General features: G+C 39.1%; 1 protein-coding gene across 5 annotated transcripts; it reads right to left on the bottom strand.

Annotated features, from left to right (window-relative positions):
• Nucleotides 1-1233: 1233 nt before the first annotated feature.
• fus (fusilli) lies at nt 1234-22492 on the bottom strand. 5 transcript variants are annotated; one of them, XM_065487315.1, is made up of 11 exons: nt 22309-22492; nt 19333-19476; nt 15627-15852; nt 13382-13480; nt 12022-12076; nt 10622-10732; nt 9198-9684; nt 8629-8862; nt 7991-8186; nt 3435-3745; nt 1234-1605 (listed from the first exon to the last, which is right to left on the bottom strand). In XM_065487315.1, the coding sequence occupies exons 1-11, from the start codon at nt 22489-22491 to the stop codon at nt 1555-1557; spliced, it is 2097 nt and encodes a 698-aa protein (XP_065343387.1). In that variant the 5' UTR covers nt 22492; the 3' UTR covers nt 1234-1554. The 5 variants fall into 5 exon arrangements, with proteins under 5 accessions (XP_065343387.1, XP_065343385.1, XP_065343388.1 ...); XM_065487313.1 differs by having other exon boundaries at nt 1234-1592; XM_065487316.1 differs by having other exon boundaries at nt 3507-3745.
• Nucleotides 22493-26287: the final 3795 nt, after the last annotated feature.

The following is a 26287-nucleotide window of genomic DNA, read 5'->3' as shown; positions in this document are numbered from 1 at the left end:
TTGTCGTTCTTTAATTAAGCCTATAGCCACGAGGAAAATGTGAAACTGCTGTAACAGTTTGGACAGCTGAGGAAACTGCTGTTCAACTCAGGGTTTGCCAATTTTGCAATGCGCAAAAATGCACCACTGGTTTTTTGCGCAACAAAACCGGCTGGAAAAACCCACCATTTTTGGGTTTTTCTGCATTTTTCCGAATTTATCCCAAAAATAGTCAATTTTCGCTGCAAATCAGTCTGAAATTTCACAAAATTACGTTGAGAGTTAAAATTTTCTGTCTCTTGAAGGAACCCGTGGCTCTAATACTGATTTTGGGGATTTTGAAAAATCCTATTTTTGGTCATCCGCATCATGATAATTTTTTATTTTCCATAAAAATGCATGTGTTTTGGAAAAATGCGCAAAATTGCAGAAAAATCCGCAAAAAAAGTTTTTTGCAATGCACTGGGTTTTTCCGGAAAAATGCGGGTTTTTGCGAACCCTGGCTTCAACTTCGTCGTCAGGATCGACATCAGCATTCTGTTTGAGCTGTGCCAAGTGAAGGTCAGTTTGCAAGTTTTATTATTTATTAAAATATGCAGTAAATTTATCGAGTCTCTAACAATAAGACACAAATTTTATAAAACAAAAAATCTGCTCTAATAATGCTCTCATTTTCTTTTCTTGAATATTTTTAATAATTTTTTTCAAATTTGAAAATAAAAAAAACTATCTTGTCATAAAATTTGAAAAGGGTCGACGAAGAGGAAGAAAAAGGCGCTGAATTAACATTCAAAAGCAGAATATTGTTTTATTAGAACAACATAATAGCTTGTGTGGCTACAATAATGATAATAGCAATTTTTAAAAATAATAATAGTTATTATGTGAGTAACAACAGATAAATGATTTACTTCTTCTCTATTTGTTTATTTAATTAAAAAAAAAATAGTGCACTTAGACAGTTTTGGGGCCATCAGTGTGTGATAATTGCACTCGATTAAATCCATCCTTCTCTCTTTCTCTCTCTCTCACTTGAGATCTCCAACCGTATTTCATTTTTGGGATTGTGAATATTAATTTTTGTTCCGGCTATCACAGGCGGACAAGAGAAATATAATCATATATCATCATCAATGGAGTTGAAATTATACAATTAAGTTTTCTGGGGAGTATTGGTTGAGCGGCGAAGCAAGACAAAGGCGGTGCACAGACTAGGATTTTCATTTTTGGTGACTCAACGCGGCCTCTCTACAATTTTCTCTTCAAATCTGTCATGAATTTTGTACTTCTTAAAATTAAGGAAGACAGGCGTGATCTTTGTTGCTAGAATAATTATGTATGTATATGCGTAAGTGTATATACAACTTTTCCTTTCTTTCTTTCTTTCTTTCTTTTCTTTTTTTCTCTCCTCTCAATCTCATCGTTTTGTGTCGTCGGTCGAGTATGCGTTTTATTTACACCATGAACAGCTCGACGTAGCGGTTGCCCATGCTCTGCCGGTTCTTCTCCAGAATCGCGCGCTCAGCGCCGGCTCTGCTGGGAAAGGCGACCACGGCCTCGCTGCCGCTCTGTGGGTCACACCCTCGTTGCATTTGGATGCAGTCCTGGGTGATCTGCCGGCAGAAGCTGCTCACGTTACTCAACAAATAATACCACTCACGGATTGTCCGAAATCTAGAAAGGGTCAGTTCACATGCAGAAAAATAGGAATTCGTCCGAAAAAAGTGGTTCAAGCAGTTTTAAATTTCTTACTGGTGATTGAAATGATGAAAAATGCACGAGTTTCCCGGGAAAAATTACGGGATTAAAATGCCCTTTTCGTAGATAAAACGCTGTCTTCAGGTTTGATTTTAATTCACTTCCACTGCGATTTAAGACTTCATCCTGCTGCTGTGCATTCTGATCTAGAATAATGATTTCTTTTGATGAGCTGGAAACTAAAAAATAATTCCAGCCAATCGCCATAGAAACTCTGGGAAAGATTATCTATATAAAAAATTATTTTCACGTTTCTACGGCGATTGTCTAAACCTGAACCGATTTTTATCCAGCACATCAAAAGATTTAACTTCACAGTAGAAATGATTGAGTCTCAAATCGCTTCAGAAGTGCCACAAAATCGTCAGTATGCGGTGGCGCTATCTATTTCAGGCTTTCGCAAATGATGTATTTCATAATTTTTGGGGCGTTTAACTTTTTAACGAAAACTGGACAAACTCGTCTTTTTTCAATATTCAGTTTTTGCTCAATTTAATTAACTTCACTAGAATTATTTTTTCCAGTTTCTTGAACGTACGTGTTAGTTAAAAGATGAGGGTCGGAAACAATCTGATTCAAAAGGGTCCTCAAGATTTTTCCATGGCTTGTTATTTTTAAGTCCAGAGGGTGCATTGAAACGTATTTAAATAAAATCTAATTAGTGAAATCACAATTTTTCATGAGTTATTTTTTCCTTGGAGCATCACATTAATTAAAGTTTTAAAAAATTCCTAGGTATGTTTAAAATGTCGCCTAAAATCCTTTGGATTACATGAATTACTGAGAAAAATTAAAAGAAAAGCAGAGTTGATACAAGAGCTGTGGTAAATTTTAATACCTAATCAACATTTTAAAATTTTTCTCAAAATTTTTCTTAATACCTAGACACATTTCATTTTATAAATTTAGCTTGCCTTAATTTTAAGACGCAAAATTTCTCTATAGCTCACAATCAGTCAAGGCCAAAATATTGTTTGCGAATAAGGACGGATTAAATCCTCAATAAACACATTTCATAATATATTAAATTGAAACTAAATAAATCTGATTTAATTGCTTTTAAAAGTTTTAATTTATTTCCATTATGAAAAATGAGAATCAAGCCAGTTGTCGGGGTAAAATAAATATTTGTTTTATACAGTAGAATTGCTGCCAAAATCCTTTGAACGTTTTAAAAATCCAGTTGTTTTGTTATTTGATCAAAAGCCATTCAAATATAAATTATAGAGCCAAATTATATTTGTTGAATGTTCTGTATGAGTATATCTCACTGGAAATTTTGACCACTATTATAATCTCTTGCTTTCGGACGCATTCCATTTTCCAAATCGAGATCATCGAGATTTCAGACAGAATCAGAGCATGCCACAGGATGGATGAGAGAGAGCAGCGACAGTGAACAGAGAGCAACCACATGATGAAGAACACTGAGACAACAGACAGATGAAAAAGCGTGGCAGGGTGCATTGGGGGAAAATTGGTATTTATTCGATGCATTCACATTCAAATAATAATAACGACTAGCGATTTTGGTCAGTAGCATTGAAAAAAGCGTCCCGATGAAACCCACCCGACACCTTTCGAGCGTTCAGTTCTTGCGTAAAAAGGAATTGACTTGTTTGGCGAAAGCGCCTTCTTTTTTTTTCGTGTTTGTTTGTGCAAAAGCAGCAGCAGCAGAGTGTCAGTCAGCCCCTAACCTCAGGGAAGTTGTGAAAGAAGTTGAGCACATCGGATTGCGTGGCCGAGAGAGGCAGGCCATTCATGATTACCAGCGTGGGGGCGGCCTGGTGCGGCGGCGGGGGCGGCACGCCCGCGTAGTACGACGTCGGGCTCACCGGAGGCGACGGGTACGGCCAGTAGAAGATGGGCGGGAAGCCGAACGCGGCCGGCGCTGCCGCCCGCGGCGTCAGCGGCGCCGCGTTGCCCGCCGGCATCAGCGATGCGGCCTGCGCCTGCTGCACGTATGGAAAAGCGGCCGCCGCGCCGTACGGTGGAGCCAGCACCGCACCTGAAAAAGAAACAAAGCTCAAGTCTACGCTCGCGATTGACTGGCGAGACATTGCTTAGCCGCACCTTTCAACTCACTGCTCGAAAATATTAACAATTTTATCTAAAATAAATTACATTTCGCTTGATAAAATCACGGAATTGGAGCCAGAAAAATTAGATCTATTACGATTTAAAAAATCCCTAATTTTTGGTGCTTAATAGCAGCTCATTTTTTATAATTACCGATTGTTTAAGCAGAAAACAAAGTTCTAGATGGAGTTAATTTTCCTATTAAAATAAAAAAAATGATTTTGATACGATTTTACTCCTTATACCGAAAATTCCTTTGCAAAAGAGAGTTTTAAATTTTAGCTTGGTTTTCAAATAAAATTCTAGCAATATTTTAAAATTAAAAATTTAATTTTGACCTAAGCTACAAAATTAATCTTAAAATTTGTACGAAATTGATTTGTTGAAATTTCGGCTTATTAAAAAGTCATTTTAAGGCACGAATTTGATTTAACTTGGGCGGCCAAAAAAATCCCTGAAACCTGTCGTAAAATGCTATCCTGTGTAGAAATTTAGAAGAAAAAATCGTAAAAAGGTAAATCAATGAAGTCTTTGCAACAACTGAAAAAACGTTTCGATTTTATTTTAAAAAAAAAATCGCAAGAGTAAGAATCGCATTGTGGCAAATTTAATGAGATTTTTTATTCAAACGAAACTCTCCCAATTCCTCCAAATAAATTCTGTAAAATATAGGCGTAAATCAACTATTTTTTCTGTTTCTAAATTTATTAAACAAATTAGTGGGAGCTTGAGACATTTCAGGCTTTCAAAAAACACCTTATAGCTTGCTAAAAACTTTCTAAAATTGAAAATAAACTATCGGCAAAATAATTTTAGAAAATGAAAAGCTTTCTGGACGAGAAATTAAAAAGAATGATTACAATTAACAATCGATCAATTTTCCAAATTTTGGTTTTGCAGCCTGACAGGAATAGCAAAAAAATATCCTTGCCATCTTTGCTTTTTTTCGACTAAAAAGTGAGTTAGATAATTTTTTAAACAGCACTGATTGCAGATTTACATAGAAACGTTTTTATATTTTGGTTATTCAAACTTGACTATGAAACTGTAATCAATTCGGAGGAATTTACGCTAAAAAATTAGACAAACCCCCTTTTCTTTTTAGAATAAAACTTCTTTATAAATTTCCGTCTGAAAAATTCATTTTACTTTAATCGATTTTGGCCAATTTATTCATAAAGAATAGCTTTACTTGTCTGGCTTGCGAATGCGTGATTTCAATGAACGAATTTCCCATTTTCCCTTTTAAAATTTTCGAGCAGTAGGAGAAAAGTGCAGATTTCAATGTCGAAAATGAAATGGCATCTCCCTGATTTTCAGGGGCGTTAAAATGGCAATTTTCTACCAGAGGACGAATGAGAATAAGGGGGAGGGAAGGGCGGTCCACGATTGAGGCTCAAAGTCTGGGCCTGGAAAAGATGAGGAGTTTCGGAATTTCGAGCTCGGACGCGATCGTAAAGTGACGAACAACAAGAGTGAGGATAATTACTCTCTACAGTGCGCTGCGTTTGAGATGTAAAAAAGCCCATAAACCTCAATTGTGAACAAAGGCAAGACACATACATAAGGGGGGACGATATTTCGATAGACCGTAACTTCCAGAAAGAGTAAAAAGCATCATTATTACTGTATAAAAATCACGTTTGAGCTTTGCTCGAGAGTGGAGGAAAATCAAAACACAATCATCCCAAAGAGAGCTACTACGTCAACTAATTTTGTAAACTCGTTAAACAAAAACCCGTTTAAAATATAAAATGCAAAAGTGGAGAATTACGCCAGTTAGACCCAGAATGGCAACGGAAGGCCGCGTAAAAATGAGTCAAGGGGACACAAACAACGAGATCCAACACGACAGAGAGCACAAAAGCGCGCGCAGCAGTGGTGGATCTCCGCTGCTGCATGTACAAAAGTGAAAAATCGGGCCTCCACCGGTGATGTGGCGCTGACCAACTCAAAATTGTTAAATAATGTGTGTGCCAAAACAGGTCTAACGAAACAAAAGCAGGAGACAGATATGGGGGCAGGGCCGAGTGATAAGCATGCAGTTGTTTAAAAGCCAAACCCACCTGATGAGGGGCTGCAGCAGCCAGCAAGCACTTTGAGAAAGACACTTAAAAATAAAAATAAAGCCCAAACCATGTAATATAATGAGTTAACACGAGTTTTATTTCTCAGTACAAAATGATCGCAAAAGAAGCCCACACCACTGTCAGGGCTACAAAAATAAAAACATGTAAAATATTCATATTCCAGATTATCGGAGGCAGATTTGCAAAAGAGGAGCAACATTATTTCCGCTTAGTCAACCTGACCTTTAGTTGAGATACGATAGCCTGGACCGCGCGGGCGAGGGGCCGTGCGGGGCCGGCAGAGCTGATTTTTTTTCAGAGCCGGTGAATTGGATTTTCACCGGCACGACTCCTCGCCGCGCGGCCCGAACAAAACAAGGACCAACTCTTAATCGGAAGACCACATAGTTGTCTACAAATTAACACCTCTCCTGTAAGAAAATACGCCCCGCAAGCCCTGTTGTGCTAGCAGCGTGTGAGAGTAAAACTCGGGTTCATCAAAATACATGCACTGGTCGTCTAAAAGGTTTGCAAATCAGCCTCCAGCAGCGCGATAAAGGCCGTGCCGACTTCCGGTTCAAGCGCGCGCACCGATTTTATTTTCCCGGGAAAACGCAAATCGGGGAAAAAACAGGAATCGAGTGCTCTGATTGGTGGACTCCGTCCAATCACGGCTTGGAGGGCCGGGAAAAGAGGGGAGGGGAATCTCAGGATCAGGATTTTATGCCGAACTGCGTGTTTACCAGGAACTGTCGGCAGGAGAAGGGGAGGGAATTCGGGGTTGCATTTACTTTTAGACGTTTCAACTCGCATTAATGCTAGATTTGAGTTAGATTTTGAAATAAACACTATATTACAAGGTTTTGCCTCCTCCTACAACTCAGGGTTAAAGGAAAAGACAAATCTACTAATATCACAAGAAAATTTTAAGCACAAAAAAAGCTAGTGCACTGCAGATTTTAAGTGCTGATTTTAATGCAACTCTGGGGAGGAAGGGGGAAATGGAAAATCTGCTGGAGGGGAGGAAATCCAAGGTTGCATTTATTTTAGGAAAGGTAAATATATTACGGGAAGGTAAGAGATTAATTCAAAGTTTTAGGATTTCAAAACTCTGAGGGGAAGGGGAAACTAGACACAATTGTTATAGGGGACAAAATCAAATGTTAAACCTATTTAAAAACGGGAAAACAATTGCGGCATTTAGTTTAAGATTCACTTCCCCTCATTCTCAGGTTCAGGGTTTCCGTACGGGAGAGTGGTATATAATCTTTAAGGTTCCACAGTTAAAATTTAACCCTGAGCGAGAGGAAGCTGGGAGGGAGGAAAAATAGACAATCTAGTATAAAACGAAAAATTTTGGAATTTAAAAATAAAACCTTCCCCTCCTTCACAGGGTCAGGGTGCCGACATCAGACGGGGAATTGCTACGAAAATTAAAGCTTTTAGGTGCAATGCATTGCTTTTTAAATAAAATCTTGAGTGTAATGCAACTTTTGGAAGGGAGCGGAGGGTGAAGACTCAGGGTCGGCGGCACGGCCCTTAAGAGAGCAAGGCCGAGAGAGTGAGAGAGAGCTCGAATCACAAGGACGGATAGAACTGAGGGCCCTGCTGGTACATGACCGGCGTGGCGACCGAGGCGGCGGCGTTGGTGGGCGGAGGGGGAGCGGAGAAGGCGGTTTGCGGGAAGTTGGAGGGGCGCTTGATGGGCGCGGGCACCGCTGCGGCGGCGCCCGCGGGAAAGGCCTGCTCCCACGAGCGCTTCATGGCGGCAACGTTCTGCGCGTTCATCATCTGCAGACTTTTGAAGCGCTGCAGGGCGGCGACCTGCGCATGCGCGTGCGCCTGTGCGGCCGCCACAGCCGCCTGATGCTGCTGCTGCTGCTGGTAATGCGCGGCGGCGGCCATCGCGAGCCGCGGGTTCAGCAGCAGCATCTGGTGGTGGGGGAAGGCCGCGGCGGCCGACGGCATCAGGGCCGACGGGGCGGCCCTTTGCGGGGCCATGGGGGGCGACGCGGGTGACGACACCGGCCAGAGGGGCGCGGGCGCCTCCGTCAGCCGCAGGGGGAGCATGTTGGTCGCGTCCCACGCGCCCGGCGGCGACATACCAGGCGAGGTGAGGACCTTCTGCGCCGGGATTCCGCCCGTCAGCACGAGGTTCATGTCCTCGCCGCTGCACTGGAACACCTCGATGTATCGCTGCTTCTTCCCGAACACCATGTACCGGTTGTGCCGCTGCTGCGCCGCCAGGAACGCGCTTTGCTCAGAGTCCATCTGGATGAACGCCTCGCCTGATGGCTGGCCCTAAAAATAATTAAGCAGTTTTCTTGATAGGTTGAAGATAACAATTAAAAACGCAAAAAATCGTTGTAAAATAATGCAGAAAATAAGCTGGAAATAAATCAAGTTAAAAAAACGCATCAATCTAATGCTTGGAAGCCATTATTTAATAGTGAAAACGATTTTAATAATTTTTATGTGGCATTACTATGCGCGTTAGTCTGTATTTGATCAAATTTTTCAACTTTATTCAATTCAATATAACGCGGAACAGATACCAATAGTTTTTCTTCGATCTGCTTAAAAATAAACAAATTAACGTACAAAATTTAACATTATGAGGCCAAAATATAAATTTCTTTCATCAGGCTCTATTTTAAGAAACGTTGCTCTACTTTAGCATAAAAAACAGCTAATAAATCATATTTCAATGATAAGATATCCAAATCTGGTGATGAACACAAACCTGAGCATTATACACCATGTGCACTCCTTGGAAGACAATGTTCTTGGCGTGTTCGCCTAAAAACTCCAAAATATGTTCTACGAGCGCCTCATAAAGGAGGCCTCTGAGTCTGATGCAGTCCTTTCTGGTGCCGCTAGTAATAATGTGCTGCGGCAATAAAGGCACTTGAGGGATTTGTGCGATCAGCGGCTGCTGCTGTTCGTAAGTTTTCGGATCCATTGACCGATTGAGCACCTAAACAGCGAGATAAACATTTTGCAATTTTCATATTATTTAAAATTTCGGAAATTTTCAGAGTGGAACAAAATGAAGTAAAAAAATTGCTTTTAGAAACCATGCGGGTATCGCTTAAAAGTCTGCTAAATATTAAGCTGTACATTTTTAATTAGAAATTCTAAAAACGCCTTTTACACTAGTAAATATCCTAGAAGTTTAATTAAAAACCAATATATTTTTCACAAAAAGTCTATAGCACTTTTTTTAAATAAAGGGAAGTTAATATTGTTTTTTAAATGAAACAAACTCCCAGAGGGATTCCCCAACCAGTGGACATCAGAAGAATTACGCACCTGCTGGACCTCAGCAGTAGTGCTTCTGAAGAGTTCAATGTATCTAGTGCCAATGAGCTCTCTGTGCTTGCTGAGAGCCGCCGTGGCATCGTCCTCTTGAGCAAATAAGACAAATGCGTCGCCCGTGGCGCGTCCGTCGGGCTTCTTGACGAAGAGGACGCCCTCTTCGCCGTCGAGCACCGAGCACGGATTGTTGCCCGAGTCGAAGAACTCGAGCACCTGCCGCGCGGTGCAGTCGTAAGGGAGGCCGCGCATCCTGATTATCACCTGGCCGCCCTTAGAGAGGAAGGCCTGCGCCTCGTTGTTGCTGCCGCCGGCCACGTTGACGAAGTCGTCGCCGCTCGCCTTGTACACCTCGATGTACCGGTTATTTATGTGGTGCTTGTGTCGCTTCATCGCCATGTCTCGGTGCTCCTGATTCACAAACCGCACGAGCGCCTCGCCGTTTCTTCTGCCTTGCGGGCTCAAACAAAGAGCGACGCCGCCTCTGCAAAGTTACATTTCCGTCAGTTTCGAAAATAAACGGTAATTTAGTTTTAATTAAAAGATAAAATATCATCATTCCCCTTTGATTCTATCTTATTTTTATTTGTATTCAGTTAAAATCAAAGAATCAATATTAAAAGAGGACAAATTTAAATTTTTACCCAGACAGTGGAACAATTAAAAAAAAAGTTTAAACCAGAGCACTGCATTTGAAAAAAAAAATAATGAATTTTTTGACCTTGATCAAACTCTGAAAAAAATCCACAAGAAAAATAATCAGCAAAGTTAATAGCTCGACTAGGCAACCTCAAATAACGGCCATGAAGACACTTATCAACGATCAGATTTTTCACGCAATTTAACATAAAAAAATGCCACGTTGGTTCCTCCTAAAAAAATTGTGGTATAATTTAATTTGTCCTCCAAATGTTCAAATGTTTCTGTATTATTAGAGACTTGAATTGGAGACAGGTTTTCCACCTAAAATAGTTGTTTTCAGAGATATTAAAATGGCGAATTTTGTGATTATTAGAGCAAATTGTTTTTCATTTGATTTTAAATTGAGCTATCACAATGATTTAATGTTGTATATTTTTTAGCTGGATGCTGCAAGACGCTAGAATTCACATACAATTTTATTTTTTAATTTTTTCGGGACCAAAAATGTAATTATGCTTTTATTTTAAGAATTTAAATTGAGATGAAAATGAAAATTCCAAAGCAAACCACAGACTTTTGTCCACATTTGGTGATTTATAAAGTATAAAAATAGAGATTTAAAAATAAAAATTCCCAAATCATTATAATATCAAATTTAAGGAAGGAAAATCACCGTTTTCAAGCTTGAGAAGAACAACTGTTTATCAAACTAAAAAATATCCAACGTACGTCTTCCAACAAAAAATAATTATTGTACGTCAAACAAAGAAGCAACTTACTTGGCGACATTCAAGCCTCTGAAAAATTTAGCTATGTCCTGGTCTGACGACTGCCAAGGGAGACCGCGAGCACGAACCACGCAGTTGGAGTCTACCTCTTCATTCTTTGAGCTGCAATCAAGCAAAAAGGTATGTTCAAACTCGGGCGCTGATTATGTCAGCAGACGCAGCAGAGAGCTGACTGAAGACTGATAATTTATGCATGTACGTGCGCGCGTTCGAAGCATCGAATGTTGCTCTTTTCTCCAAGAGCCTAAACTTGGAAACTCGGATCGGAGCGTTGAACCGCTATCAATATCTCTGCGTTTTAATGCTGCTGCATTTCTATGTTGTGATAAATTGGGTAAATAGGCATGGAGAGTAAATAAATCCAATCGTTAAGAAAGAGCTGACTAGTCACTTTTAAAATCAGCTGCTCAGTGTCTGGATGTGGGACGGGTTGAAATTAAAAACTGTCTCTTGGCGGTTTGAGCCGGTCTGGTGTTATTATTCCGAGAACGCACTTCTCAAAATATTTCTCGCGTGAGTAAGCTGCGACCGAGTTTCGATAGACCATCAAAATTCTTGAGAAACGATTAATTTTAATTAAAAAATGAAACAGGGGCAAATCATCTGGTAGAAAAATAAAACACTGAAATATGAGGTTCTGAGAATAATTTAACCCGGTTTTACGCCATTAAACAATTCAAAATTTTATTAAAATTTGTTGAAGGCGGGAGATTGGTGGCAAAAAATTGCAACTTTCAAGATTAAAGTAATCTTTAAATTACTAGAACGTTAATTTGATAAAAAAAATTATGAGTTGCTTAAGACAAAAATCATCTCAGTTGAATGAGAAAAAACAAGAAGATATTTAAAATTAAAATCTTTTACGTAGTTTCCATGGCAACTGGCTCTATTTTTTATCTTACCCCGTTCATTAATTAAAGATGATTCAAACAGCAGGAAAATTGATACAACCAAAAATCACAAAAAACAAAATGCAATTAATAAATTTACATAGTACGCATATTAAAAGTTAAAAGCGAGCCAGTATGGAAAATCCGAGACAAAGCGGGGTAATATACTCTGCGGAGCCACGTAGACTTGGGTTCCCATGGCTGAGTATGTGCTGAGTCGGCACTTGAGCGGGAGAAAGAGACACCGAGAGGAAACGAACGTACATTTTCGCATAGGAGACAAGAAGAAGCAGCAGTAATAATGAAAATTAATAATCGCACATACCGTCCGTTCGAGCAAGGCTTTACAAATCTTTTCGATGCGCACGGATCATTGGAGGCAATGAGAGATAGAAAGAGACGAGCAGCAGAGAGATAACGCGAGGCAGAAGAGAAGAGAGATTATCGCGCGCGGAGTGACCCTTGGCCCTGGCGGTGGCCGAGATAAGAAAGGTCTCTTACCATATACCAGGTTCCAATCTCACTGTTATCACTTCGAGCTGGTTGAATTTGTGGCCTGCAACAAGCAAGAAAAGCACCCAATTTAACACTTGCATGCTAACACGCCGCGCATCACATGATACGCGCGCGCACCGCACCGCACCACACCGGTCATCGATATTTACACAAACCCGTCGGGCCGCCCGACACCCGCATCAATAAAATAAACGGACCCGAATAATTAAAATTGACATACAGACGCTGAAAACTTGAGACTCAAAACACTGCACCGCTGCATCACAAAATAAAATTGGAGAAAAATAGAAACAAAATTATATTACAGGAGAAAATCTAGAATTGTTAACATGTATTATTTTCAATTATTGAATTAATTCTAAAAACTATTGCACTGATTTTAGATTTAAATAATATTCGAAAAATAAGAACAAAATTATCTAATTCCATCTAGGAATTTATTCTCCTATATTTAAAATTATAAATAGTTAATTTAATTCTAAAAATTCCCGGGCGGGTAAAATAGAAATCGCTTTAACAGATAAAAATTTGGCAAGGAAAATTGCGATAATTTTATCTTTGATTTGAGGCTGCTAACAGATGGAGCTCTTGAATAATTGTTTTTTTAATTATCAGATAGAATTGTACCGCCATGTACTCGACAGGAAAATCCATACATCATAGACAAAAATCCCAGCGGAAACATTTGTTCAATTGTTAGCACCAACAATAATTTTTAATTTAAATAATTGCCAAGATAAAATTTATCCATAAAAGTATTTAGGTATGAAAAATCGACCAGTTTGAAAATTATGAGAAATAATGTTATTCCGCTACATTTAATCTGCTGCAATTAAATAACAAAAAAAAAATCCAAAACTGTCAATTCTGGAGGTAGCTTAAAAAGTAAAATAAAAAAAACATCCAAGATGAAAAAAAATAGACAAACTAGCAAGCTTTAAAAATAAAGATTTCAAGGACCCCTGACCGCGGTCAGGCACTCGATCCGATCCACAAGGGATCGGCCCATCTGGCTTGGGTGCTGGGGGAAGTTTCCCGCTTCTTTTTCTCTGGAATTATACCCTCCCTCCCTCTGTAAAAAATATTAAACTCACCCTGAAAAACCGAAACACGATGATAAAAGAGGACAATAAAAAGTATTGTGTCGGGTTTTGAGTGGCGCAACAAGTTGCTGCAAAGCAGCGTCAGCAGCGTCCAAACAACCGAACGAAAATGCTGTTGTTTCTGTTTTGTATTGTAATTTTTCTACGGCCGGAAGTGTGCAGCAGTGCAGTTGCAGTTTTCCAATCTCAGCGGCCACATGTTGCCGGGCGGCGGGGATTTGCATGCATAAATGAGAAATTACCGTCTGCAATAAGCCTTAAAACCAGGTTCAACATGTCGCGCACGTCCTCCGCTTGGAACTCGATTGGCTCCAGATCCGGGTTCGGCAGCATACCCAAGTCTGATCGGCGAGTCAAGGAAAACAAAGCGGAAAAGCATCTTACCTTGAAGAATTCGGCAACCACAGCCGGAGGGAATTTAGGGAATTTTTAAGACGAATTGTTCAGGCAGTCTCTCTTGCTCGTACAACGAGCAGCACTGATAAAGTGAGGCGTGTGGGATGAAAGGAGGTAAAAAGAGCACTTCTGCGCAAGTTTCTTGAAAATGTGGGAGGTGGGATGCACCTTTTTGTAGCACATGACATAAAGGAAAGAGGGGTGGAATGAAAGAGCAAAACGGGACACTACTTGAGATTTTTTGAACAGAAACAGGATGATTAATACAGCTTTTTAACACCTGTCGGTAAAATACCTTGAACCGAATTAATATTGCTGTATTTTTTAAATAAGTTTCCTTGGGATTTACAGCACATTTTAACTCAGTTAAGAGAGTGACTCTAAAAATCTGTTGAATATATTTTTATGGGCTTCAAGTTTTAATATTGAACCTATTTAGAATTTGCATTACTTGAATTTACGAGCTGAATCCTGTATATATTTTAATTAAAGCACAAAAAATTCTTTGGTATTGAACAAAAGCAAAGGAATTTTTTTAAACCATGCAGTATTTTTTCCATTTTGTTTGTATTGTTGCGGTTGGGAATCATTTTATTTTAAATGACTAATAATTATTCAAAGATCGATAAAAAAATATGGAACACTTATTTTCTCACAATTGCAAAAGAACTTGGCGTTTTATATAATTATGAGTAACATAAAATCTGAACACTTTCTGATTGGATTAGTTTTATCGTGCAATAAACTGTTACGGCCTGCCGGTTTCTGGCTCTGTGTAAGAGAAAATCCCTTATCAGTTATCAGAGCAACGCAACAGTTGTTGTTCCGAGTCAACATCAAATTTACAATTATGCATTTTACGGCACTTAATAATATCTCTTGGAGAAGAGACCATCAAATACAAAACGAAAAAAAAATTGCTTGGGACACTATCGTAGATTTCTCCTGCACTGTTAAATTCTTCATAAAAATTTATGATCCAAAAATAATTAATATCCGACATTTTAACAGTTTACAGTTTTAATTTTATTACTACTTCATTTTTTACGGTTGGTTTCATTAAAAAATTTGTTTTGATAAAGAATTTAAGGACGGGAAAATGTGAAAAATTGTCATGCGAAAAATAGCTGCTGAATTCCTTCCGATTTTAAACAATCTGAAACATTTATGGAAAAAATCCGTAGCTTTGTTGTAGGGTAAATTTCAAATATGTTATGTGTCGAAATTTTAATGCAGTAACGCTCATTGACCAACATTTTTTCCCTTTGTCCGCACCCCCACGGGAACCGACAATTTTTCTGCATGGATGCGCCGATGAGGGTGGAAAATGTTTTATAATGCGGATGTTTACACCCTGACCGTGGGAATCATTATTATAGCTACTGACAAGGATCTAAAATTAATCATAGATTTAAGAACTTATCCTTGCTGTTAAATTTGATTTTTAGTTGTTGAGAAAAAATTAAAATCACGCATCACGAAATTTCGCTCTCTTTCCGGCGTTTGACTGCTTTCAATCTCAACGCGCCAGAAGATTTGAATGCCAGCAAGTCATGAGATTGAACGCACGCAACCGCGATTACGCCGAAAGCATGTCATTCAGAAATGGTTACCGCACGCAATAATTATCCAGGCAGAGCCGAGCCGAGCCAGGGGGGAAGCCGGCCGAGCGTGTGCAACTAATTTAGGTGCGGTTGCATCACGAGAGCGCTGTGAATGGCGTTGGTAGTGCTAGTGATCGGCCCGCTCTTCAGATGGCAGGTGAGCCAGAGAGCAAATCCACCTGTTGAGCTTGCCCGGTATCTCTCTCTCTCTCTCTCTCTCTCCGAGAGCGAGCGAGAGAGAAAGAGAGAGAGAAAAATAAGTGCCTCCCCTCCGTGCTGCCCCCGCGGCGGCTGCCTGCTGCTGGGAAATCAAGCATCGGAAACCTGTTCCCGCGTGGAAATTACGCGGGCCCTGCGGAGGATGCGAGGGCCCTGCCAAGGGTTGGAGGGAGGGAGGGGAATGACGGCAACACGGCCGACCTGCACAGCTCGACTGGAACCGGCGTGGTTGCCGCTCTTCGAAACGAATTGAAAAACGAAAGGATACATTCGACCATGGCTCTGATGGAGTGCATCTCCTCGGCGGCATGATAAAACGAGCTGAACTCCTTCCGCAGGTCGTAGAAGCTCTCGTAGAACTCGGGCAGCTGAATGTTCTTGGAGCACGCCTCTGGGTGCAGGCATTGCCGAAGGGGGAGCTGGCCGTCGGTGACGAAAATCATCCCCCGCGGACGGTCGCCGCCCTGCACGAACGTCCGCACATAGGACTCGAACTGTAAAAACGTAAAAAATTAAAAATCGAACAATGCAAAAATTAAAAAATATATTAATGGGAGAAATTAGTTAATTCGGTTGATTTTAAATGGAAAGAATCGTTCGTGGAGGGAAAAATGTAATTTTTAGAATATCAAAGAAGTTGTTTATCATAAAGACCTTTTTAAACATATTAGCGAGCATTTAAAAAAAACAATTTAGAGGGAAGCAAAATTTTCTTTAATTCGAAATTATCGCATTAAAAATTACATTTTATTAATTATTTATTAAAATTACTTATGCGCCACTGTTTCCCTTTAATTTCCAGGAACGCAGAAAATGTTATTCAGTTAATTTTTGCCATAAAAGATTTGCAAACTTTGTTTCATAATTAGCCAAAAGTCTCTCAAGCCTATTTATTTTAAAATCAACCTCTTCCTTGGCTCTACAAATTATAAATTTAACCATTCTAATTTTGAAATGCATCTGAGCCACAAAATTTCCACTTGAATCTTAATTTTGAGTGGTTGTAAGGCCATATAAAAATCTAAAACAAAAACAGACAGCCAGCAGACAGACAGAAATAAAAGAACAAAAAATCTGGAGTTAAGTGTGTAACAATAGGGGTTGCGTGTCGATTTGCCTTTTATGTATAATTCGACTCGGGTGCTTTGACTTTCAGCACCCGCATTATTTTGCACACGCGGCGTGGCAGGCGCAGGTCGGCAGGCAGGCAGGTGCTCGGATAAAAATTAAGGCGGTTTTATCGGCGTAGATTTTTCACAGCACACTCGCGCGCATACACGGGACTCTGTTGCCGAGTGAATGGCTTTACGAAATCCGGTTTGGAACTGGTTTACTCACACAGACACATTTCAAATTAATAATGAAATAAAATCAAAACCGGCGCAGAGGCTTCTCGCAATTTCAGCTCTGGCGTGGAAAAATCTTATTCCAGCCGGCCGGTAGGCTCCGAGTGAGCTTTCCTTTTATGAAAAGCTGCCACCGGATTAATAACAGTTCTGTCACATTTTCTCTCATTTTTTTATTTCACTCGAAAACAGCAGTGAAATTTTAATAAAATCGGTAAAATTGCAATCAATCAAATTTGATAAAATAAATTCAACAATTTTTTTATAAGTTTCCAACAAGATTATGTTAAAATTGTTAAAATACAATCCCTGATTTTTAAAATATTTTCCATTTAATAATTATAATAATTATTTCTCCGATCAACTATTTATTCCAAGGTTGAAGCATCTAGTCAATCCCTCTCAGTTAGTTGGCTCAGCAATTTTCATCTGGGAGCCTTGCTTGGACTTTTATGAGAGTCACGCTTGATCTATACAATTTCCTGTTCAAATAATTAATTTTTCATATCTTCTTTCCAAGGTCGAAACCAAATCCTCTCTTTTGAAAGAAAATTATTGATTCGATTATTTAAAAATTGTACGTTGAAGTTACGTCACAATTTATAAAAAGAGCCCATTGATTTTTTTTGTAATCAAACTCGAACCCTGCCTAGACAGCAGTTTTTGAGTTTTCAGTCGGGTCGCCGTGGTGGAGCTCCAAAAGATAAGATAGTAGTTATGGAAAGGAAATTGAATTCCATTTATTACTTAATAATATTGGCTCTTGCGCGTAGAAAATTGAGAAACCATTCCAAGAGAGATAAAAATAATGGTATTTTCGAAGCAGCACGCGGACGAAATGCAAAAGTGAATGGCTTGGCGTCGGATTTTTGGCGCTGTTTGCTTTGCTCCGTGTGTTTTTATATATTTGGTGCGTCCTTGAGTTGTCGTGCAGGCCGAGTGCACACCGCTGCGGCTCGGAGGAACATCAAAATCCCAGCCGAATTCACTTTGTGTCACGCTCCACGGCGGCGAGAAACACCGCCCCGCGCGCTCGCAGCCGAAACACACAGAGCGAGCTCGGCATAAAATCAACTGCTGCTGGCTGCCTGGCTGGCTCACATAATAATTCCCTGCTCTTTGCGTGTTTCTTTCCCTTTTCAATCGCGCCGTTCTCCGTTTATATCAACTTGTCTGCTATTGCTGCGTTGTCTTACAGCCTGGCTGACCCTGGCCTAATCACCCGGTCTTTGTCCCTCCTGAGTCCTGAGTATGTGTGTGTTTGTGTGTGTGAGTGCGTCTTGGCTGCCTTTCTTGGCACCCGGCGCGGCTTAGAACATGATTAGAGTGTAGGAATGCAGCCACCTCCAGGGGAATATGCACTCGGGAATTTTCTTTTTTCGATTTATGACAAAAATGTCGGGCGCATTGCTCGAATTTACGACTCTGAACAACCATTTCGACGCCTGGGAAGATCCTCCGAGAATCATTAAAATTTCTATAATTTTAACGAAAATGCGTTGAAGAGACTGCAGTAAAAAATAATGAAGATAAAGTGCATATTGCCATTACTTAATTCTAAATTAAGCTGTATCCGTTAATTATTTAAGGAAAATAAACGCGGCGTTTTAGCACCTCTCCCCGGTGTTTTAGCAAGCACAGCCTTGACATTTTCCTTTCAAATTTTAGCGCAACATAATTTTTAATTAATTTCGTTTCGGTAGGTAACAAATATGTGTTAATTTAACAATTTCAGTCACTTGTGAAAATGACTCCCGATTCAGAAATATTTAGTTTGAAGTTTGTTTAGTTTTAGCGATTTTGACAGATTTACTGCGGTAAATTTGAATAATCTGATAAAATCAACGAAAGAAAAATCTTTTTGAAATAAAGTGAGGATAAACAAAGCCGAAAAATATTTAGTGAAAGAACCTGAATTAAATTTGACTTAAACGTAAATTCTCACAATAAAAAAATAATTACAGTTCTCCATCAGTAAAAAGATGAAAGCACATCTGTGTCCAAACCGTTTTTCTCGCATTAAATGGGCGAAAAAAGTTGCTTCAAACAAGTTTTTTGGCCTTGAATAAAATTAAATTTTAAACCAGTAAATAATTGGGCTTGAAAGCAGTCTCAAATTAATTTAGCAATAGCTACACCTGTTTGAGAGGAGTTTCCAACGAGAAAGAATATTAAATCTTTAAGTGCATAGGTCTTTAAGTTCATCGCTTGAAAAATTAAGGCAAAAAACCAAGCCAATCTGAATAATTTTATTTTTTATTTAATATTACCGCTTAATTAAATTATCATCCAATAAAAATACTAGCGCACTATTCAGAATCCTTGAAAATCTCTATATTAATAACACATTCAAATCTAGTTTGAGGTGAAAATCATAAAAAATGGCAAAAAAATTAAAAAATTAATCCCTTTTTTAAACAAAAAAAGGACACATTTAAATAAAACACCATTTTTAGCCCCATCGCGAGAAGAAGGCGAGTCGTCGAAGAGGAGCTAGCTGCCTTTAATGTGTGTGTGAGTGTGCCGAGCGCCATTTTACCACGGCGTCAAGTGTGTGTGTGTGTGGTGTTTGTTGCAGGTAGGCCGGCTGCGAAGGTCGAGCGCGGCGACGCCCACTTTGGCACTCACCTTAGCTAGGACGGTCTCGAGGGGCTCTGCCGCCTTCACCGCGGCCTCTGTCAGTTTCGCCTCGCTCATGCACTGTTCGGACAGGATGTTTTCGTTGATGTCCGCCGTCCTTGGTTTGACCACATACTGCAGCACATTGACCACCTGCGAACACGCAAAAACCGACCAATTTTAGAAAAAAGCCGCTATAGAGAGAGAGAATGAGGCATGAGGCAGCAATTCCTGCCAGAAGATTGAAAAAACAAACAAACAAACCGAGCGTGTGTGTTTTTGCTCCGAAAAGGACACCTGTTTTATTTTCACATGCGACGAAGAGAGAGAGAGAGAAGATGCGCGCGGTGACTCGTGAAAGCGGAGAGAAATTACCGAGGCTACCGCGTAATGGGCAATAATTAGTTTTATAACCGCGTGTGATGCGTTTACAGTCGAACAAGTAATACTCTAGCGTTATTGCGCAATAGAAAATCCTACCACAATATTGTGAGTGAAAAAGGGATTGCAAAATGCTTTACAAAGTTGTACAAGTTAGAAAAATGCTAATAAAGTGAATGCATATAAATACTAGAGCGCTATTTCCGCTTTCTTGTGTAAATAGAAACTTGATTTGATGAACAGGATATTTACCGTTAAACTATGCATGTTTTAGATTTTCATGTTCTGATTAATCAGATTAATTTTGATTTATATGCCATGAATAATTTCAGTGAAAGGCATTCATCACGGTGATAGACTAACTTTTAAAGCTAGTTTGAATAAAATTGAAACAAAAGTGCTTAAAAAAATGAATCTAATTGGCCTCCTTAGATACAGCAAAACTAAACTGACACCACAGAATGAACTGCAGATGATTCTGAATCATTGATCGACAGAAGAATTTAAAAAAAGGTACATAGCGAGCACAAAAGTTTGAGCTATTTCAACAATTCTAATTTTACCTGCAGAGGAATTCATGGAACGAACACGGACTAGACGAGCAATTAAGGTAATTTATTTGATTTTAATAGGTAAATAAAACCTCTTATTGGAATGATACACTTTTCCAAGATATTGTGACAGATCAATATTGAAATTCAATTCAAAAAATCAATCCCTCATCTTCATTACTTATTTAATTTGACTGGCCGTAAAAAAATTAATTTCTTCTAAAGAGTATATAACGTTCTTAAGATTATTTTATTCTGCATTACTAATAAAAAAAACAGAAGGGAAAATAACAAATTGTTTTTAAAATTAAATTTTGTAAATAGCAAAGTTAAAATAATCCAACAGCGTTTTAACAGAGTCTTACATATATATGCTCATGAATAATCAAACTTGACTTTTGAAACCCTTTTTGTGAAGGAAAATTGTGTTTATTTGGTTTATTTTTTATATTTTGAGGCAATATTTTATTTCATTTCAACAGGTTCATATAATTACTTAATTTTAGACGGTGCTGGAAAATGTTATCTCTGGGCAAACAGAAACAGTAAGTTTCTTCACCATTGAGTTTAGATAAAAAAATTATTTAACCCCTGGTCTTCCAAAAGTGGCCGTTTTTATTGCAACATCTGACACATTTTCCCTTCAAACAACTTTAACAACCCCTTTTCACGCACTTTTGGGATTAGTGTCAGGAGAGAAAAATGGGGTAACCATTCCTAAAAAAAAACCTTTAAGAAAAGAGATTATTCCAATTTTGACAGCCTCTATTTTTCAAGCCTGATGAAATATTTATTTAGTTTCAAAACATCGACTGAAACCAACGCAAATGTGTCTGCATGACGCTTTTAACTTGATATATGTAAGCAAAAATATTTTCAGCCGCTCAAAGCTATAACAGTATATTTTTAACGAACAAACCGTAGTACACATTTATTATCTACAGCAGCGGCTGTCAATGCGAGCTGCATATTCGAGGCAGTGAAAATATTCCCGAAAATGTTGTGTGAGAGCAGTACATAGATAAAGAGAAGTTTGAGAGAAGCGCGGCAATAATTTAGTGAATGCGCGTGTTATCATCTCACGTGTGTGAATGGCGCGCGATGATAAAATGCGGCAAAAAGTAAACACGAGGTGCGATAAGGAGGCAAAATAATAAATCCAGCGTGGTGTCGATATTCGGCCGCGGCTGACTCCGACAGGAAACCACCGCATTAGCATTCCGATTGTCATTTAAATAATAATAGAATAGCCAGAAAGGCAGCCAGGTCGCTGCCGGCGTCACTCCAGGCCATTATCCTCTCTTTCCGAGTTTCTCGGCCCTTCCTGAGATGGGAATCGGGCGGAAAAGCCTCCCAACAGAGCAGGGGAGTCGAAGTTGGATCGTTCCCACAGGGAGACTTGAATGCACGCAGCTCACAGGTGCGTCTCTTCCTTTGTTCCTCTCCCTTTTCCAATTTCAGATCCGCAGGGAAGAATCGACACGCATTTCTCGAATTTATCACATTCCAAAAGCCAAATTCCAGGCTCGGCAGGCGAGAAACGCTGCTTCTTTTCTTATCTCAAGGTCTGCCGATGATTCTCAAGATTTAATTAGTTTCCGTCGGCTTCCACGATCTCATGCTCTCGCGCGGTTCATTAATAAAAAAGAATGAGAAAAAACGCCGTGCGCGGCGCTGGCTCCACCCCCTTTCCGGACGTCGTGACTTTTAAATAGTAAAATTTGACTTAAAAACCACTCAAAATGCAATCTTTATAATGTACAACAGCTCTACCAACCCGCCCAGACGTAATTCGGGCAGAAAACACCCCAAAGCACCGGCATGTCCAACTTTGAAATCATCCCCCGGAGAGCCACATGCACGAATTCGCTTAAATTCCCAGTAAAATCGTCCCCCACACCCTCCACTTTAATGCATTCATCATTCGACCGTCCATCCCATCGCGAATCGGGCCGAAATTCGCGTCGAAAGCGAGTCGGTGCGTTCAAAATGGCGTCGCGGCGGCGGCGGCGGGAGCAATCAACAGGTAAATAAATTCGGGACTGAGACTCACCTTGTTGCTGTCGGAGTCGATCAGCACGAAGACGATCAGGACAATTTCCTCCTCGTCCGAGCCCAGTGCGGTGCCCTGCAGGCCGGCGGTCACCGGGTAAAAGAGGCACAAGTAAGGGGACGAGTGCACAATCATTTTGGCCGCTGCATCCTCCATGACATAATTCACTCGACTAAAATTCATTCGCTCACCGCCGACCGACTCGCACAGGTAACACAGCGGTCGTGGGGAGGGTGGGGGGAATACCGCTCGCCTCGTACACGCTCGCTGCTCCTCGCTGCGGCAGCAGCGGAGGAGGGGAAGGCAGAGCTGGCCAGGTAACAACAACCCAAAAATTCCAATCTTCCCCTGCCTGCTCAAAAAACACCTTGCGGCGGCGGCGGCGAGAGGGTGACCGCGCCGCCACCGACAGGTTGCCAGCTTTATTTCGGTCTGACTTATGAACACGCGATGATGAGCTTGTTTTTTATTGGGAGAGGTACGAGGGGAGAGGGATGCAATTTTTTTGCTTTGCTCTTTTATGATGTTATCGCAGCATACCACAGTTGTTGTTGAGTATTCTAGATTCCCTGATGACAGAATAATTTCAAATAATTATGCGGAAACTAAGCAATCTCTTGTTTGTTGACTGTTATTAGTGTAAAAGCGTTTTAATTTCTAGCTTCCGCTCAGTGATTGAGCATAGTCACGACTCCTTTTTTCTGGGAGTCTTTTTTATCAGAGACTTGGGTTTTTTTTTAATGAAGAAACCAATATTTTTTCGTTGTTCAGGGGACGTAATGCAAGCCTAAATGAGTTACAAATAATATTTTTCCAAAATGTTTCATGTTTGCAGTTAATGATTCATTTATTTTTTAAATTTCATAAAACAAAAATATTATTTTAGCCGCTCAGCAGTTGCAATGACGATAAGATAGTAATTCTTGTACTAAAAGTGTCAATAATAATTACAAAAAATAATTCCTCCACATTAACCCTTTTGTGATATTATTCTTTTCTATTTTTTTTCCTTCCCTAACTTCTCTTGGAAAATATTCAATTTTTAAATATATAAAATGAAAAATCAATTCAAATAGTTAATTTGAAATCTCTCTTTCGGTAAATTGTTTAATTTTAAATTAAGTTAATCATGTCAGTGTGATTGAAATATTTTTAATAAATGCGGTCTTGTGTGTGTTTTTTTTTGTAATATTTAGTTTTCGTTCAAGAAAACTGGTCAGAATTGATAGATTTTAGGCGTTACTTAACTTTGTTAGCAGATCCTGCATATAACCAACTTAAGAAAAGGTTGTAAAAACCTAACACTAATTATAAAAAGGAGGAAACTGATTTTTTCCCAAAATCTCCAGCAATTATTTATTGACCTTTAAGAAATTTACGTGCATAACCTTGACTTCAGCCAAAGGACGATGGTAATAGGACAGAAAAATTGGACAAAATTGAACTGGAGGGGAGCGTTCGTAGCCAGTTAGGCTTCAAATAGGCCCGAAAACGTTCAATTTTTTGCTGTAATGCCATTCTTACGCAAGAAATTATTGGTACAAAATTAGCATTAATTTGATTAAAAATGGGGGCCAGGGTGTGGTACGAAATGACTGGTTTTAAATTAATTCAATGATGTAGTTAAAACAAATTGCTGGTTAGAAAACAGAGCGGTGCAAAATTTATAAACATTTTAAGACTTTTTTTAATTGAAAAACCTATTAAGAAATTGTTCTTAAAAAATCGTGATTTTTTTCTCGGAGAGTCAAGCGCATGGAGGCACATTTTCCTTTAATTACTTTTAATTATAGTTGGTAGCGCGCTGCCGACACGCGAATTTCAACAGAAATAATCGCAGTCGCCTCTAGCTCTCAACTTTGTTAGAGTGTGCTCTAGTCCAGCCAAGCACAAAATAATCCTGTATATAATAATACCTGCCTGCCACCCTCGATTCCCTTCACACACAACAAATAAATAGTGAAAAACATCCTGCGCTTCTGAGCGCTGAATGGATTTTTTCCTGGAAAGCCTCCCTTGCTCGCCTTTGTTGATTCACCTTTTTATCAGAGCACGAGCAATAAATAAGTTTCAGGGTAGGGGGCGGCGGTGGAAAAGAATAAAAACTGTCTGAATTCGTTGCAGGAGAGAAACGCTAGAACGAATTTAACAAAAACGCTTGGAAAATTTGTCTCGCTTACTGTTGGGTGACTAGCACTTTGAAATTCGGGCAATTATTGAAAAGATTTTTAAATTTTGGCTCAAAGGGCAGTCGTTATCAAGTTTTACTAATCTAGAGGAATCAAAAGGGAACCTATCTACGGTAGAAATTTCATTGTTCTCCTTTTTACCATACATTTTCGTGGCGGAATTGAATTCCTCTCTTTGAGATCTACAACCAACTTATTCTTGTATGAACCTCTTTGGGGAGCTATTTGTTGTGAAATACAATAAGATTTCATGTTTGGATGGCGATATTGCTCACTTATTGAAAAGCTTTGTTGTCTATTTTCAAAAAATAATCACTTTTCCACCTGGGTAAAGTTTGGCTTTTATCTCAATTATTCTCACGGATCATTTCTACAAATTTTTTCCATCTCATTTTGTCAGCATTCCTAGGCGCCTTTAATTTTTAACAACTATTTTTTCTGGTACGCGTTTACGAAGCTATGGACTTTAAATTAGTACGAATCGTTTATTTAATATCAAGCAATTTAATCCTGTGTAAAATATCAAAAAATAATTTTGCTTAAAGCCATTCTTACTGCTTCAGACTTTCAAAACTTTACTTTGATCTTTTTGTGTAGTATTTTTGTTAAAACATTTAATAATGAACCTTTTTTAAGGGATGTTTTCTGAGAAACTCTGGTTTAACCCTTTCCCACGGTTTGTCACTTAAAAAAATTACTTTCTTCCGGCCAGCTTCCCGCTGACTGCACTCTGGGCTATTTTAACGACATCTGGTTAACATTCATCAATCATTGCAAAAATATTGAGTTTTGAACAGTTAAATCAGTTAAAATAGTGAGATTTGAAAAATTAATAAGAAAGGCCCTAAAAATGATTTTTTTTCTTTATTTTTGGCGATTTTTGGATTAAATTGTGAAAGTTTTATTTTTATGTTTAGAATGATTATTGTTGACCTTTAGAGACAAAGCGTTTATTCAGGAAATAGAGAAATGTTCTATTTTGAGCAAAATTTATAATGACTTTAATTCGGAATTCTAGCAACAGCTAACAAAGTTCTTTATATTTTATTTAATCAGCTATGATTAAGGGTGGTAAAATTTAGACAGTTGTCTGTTATAGTCAATATATTATTATCTTTAGCTTCCAATCGTTGCTTGACCAATTTTAACTCTTTTAAACCATTCTTCAGCCGTCTAAAACCTTCCGAAATTGCCTAAAGTGTCAAAAATATAATCTAACAACAATCTAAAATCATACAAATCGCAGCGGGAGCCAGATTCGTGCGACGCGCAGATATGGCGTCTGGTGGAGTATGGCGCGAAAAAACGGTCGCGTGAAAATGCGCGAAAAGAATCAAGTTTTGGTCAATATTGTGACATAATTTGCATTTCTTGTTCTAATTGTGTCTTTTGGATCATAGAAACAAACTCTGGACACTCGCACGGGAATCCAAAGAGAGCTTTTTGTTTCCCACATTCAGACGCCATCTTGGATCTGCGCAGTGGGAACCAATTTTATCTCACACCGCTGACAAATCGGCTAAGAGTCCAAGGAAAAGTGCAAGGCTAAAATGAAGTGTTAAACAACTGTCTGTTGTATTGCGGAAAATTAGCCCCTAAATTTTCCATTTTTAACAATGATTTTTAAAAATTGTTTTTCAAATGATATTTAAAAATCTGTTGTGAAGGGCAAATCAAGGGGTTAACTATTTGGATGGCTCAAAAAACAAATTAAAACTCGCAACCCTTATCACCTCTTTAAAAAAAGACCAGACAGCGGAAACAAAGTTGCGTTAAACGATTGATCAGAG

Source organism: Cloeon dipterum, chromosome 4 (genome assembly GCF_949628265.1).
Source record: "Cloeon dipterum chromosome 4, ieCloDipt1.1, whole genome shotgun sequence".
NCBI lineage: Eukaryota > Metazoa > Arthropoda > Insecta > Ephemeroptera > Baetidae > Cloeon > Cloeon dipterum.
This window is presented reverse-complemented; position numbering and strand designations above follow the sequence as displayed.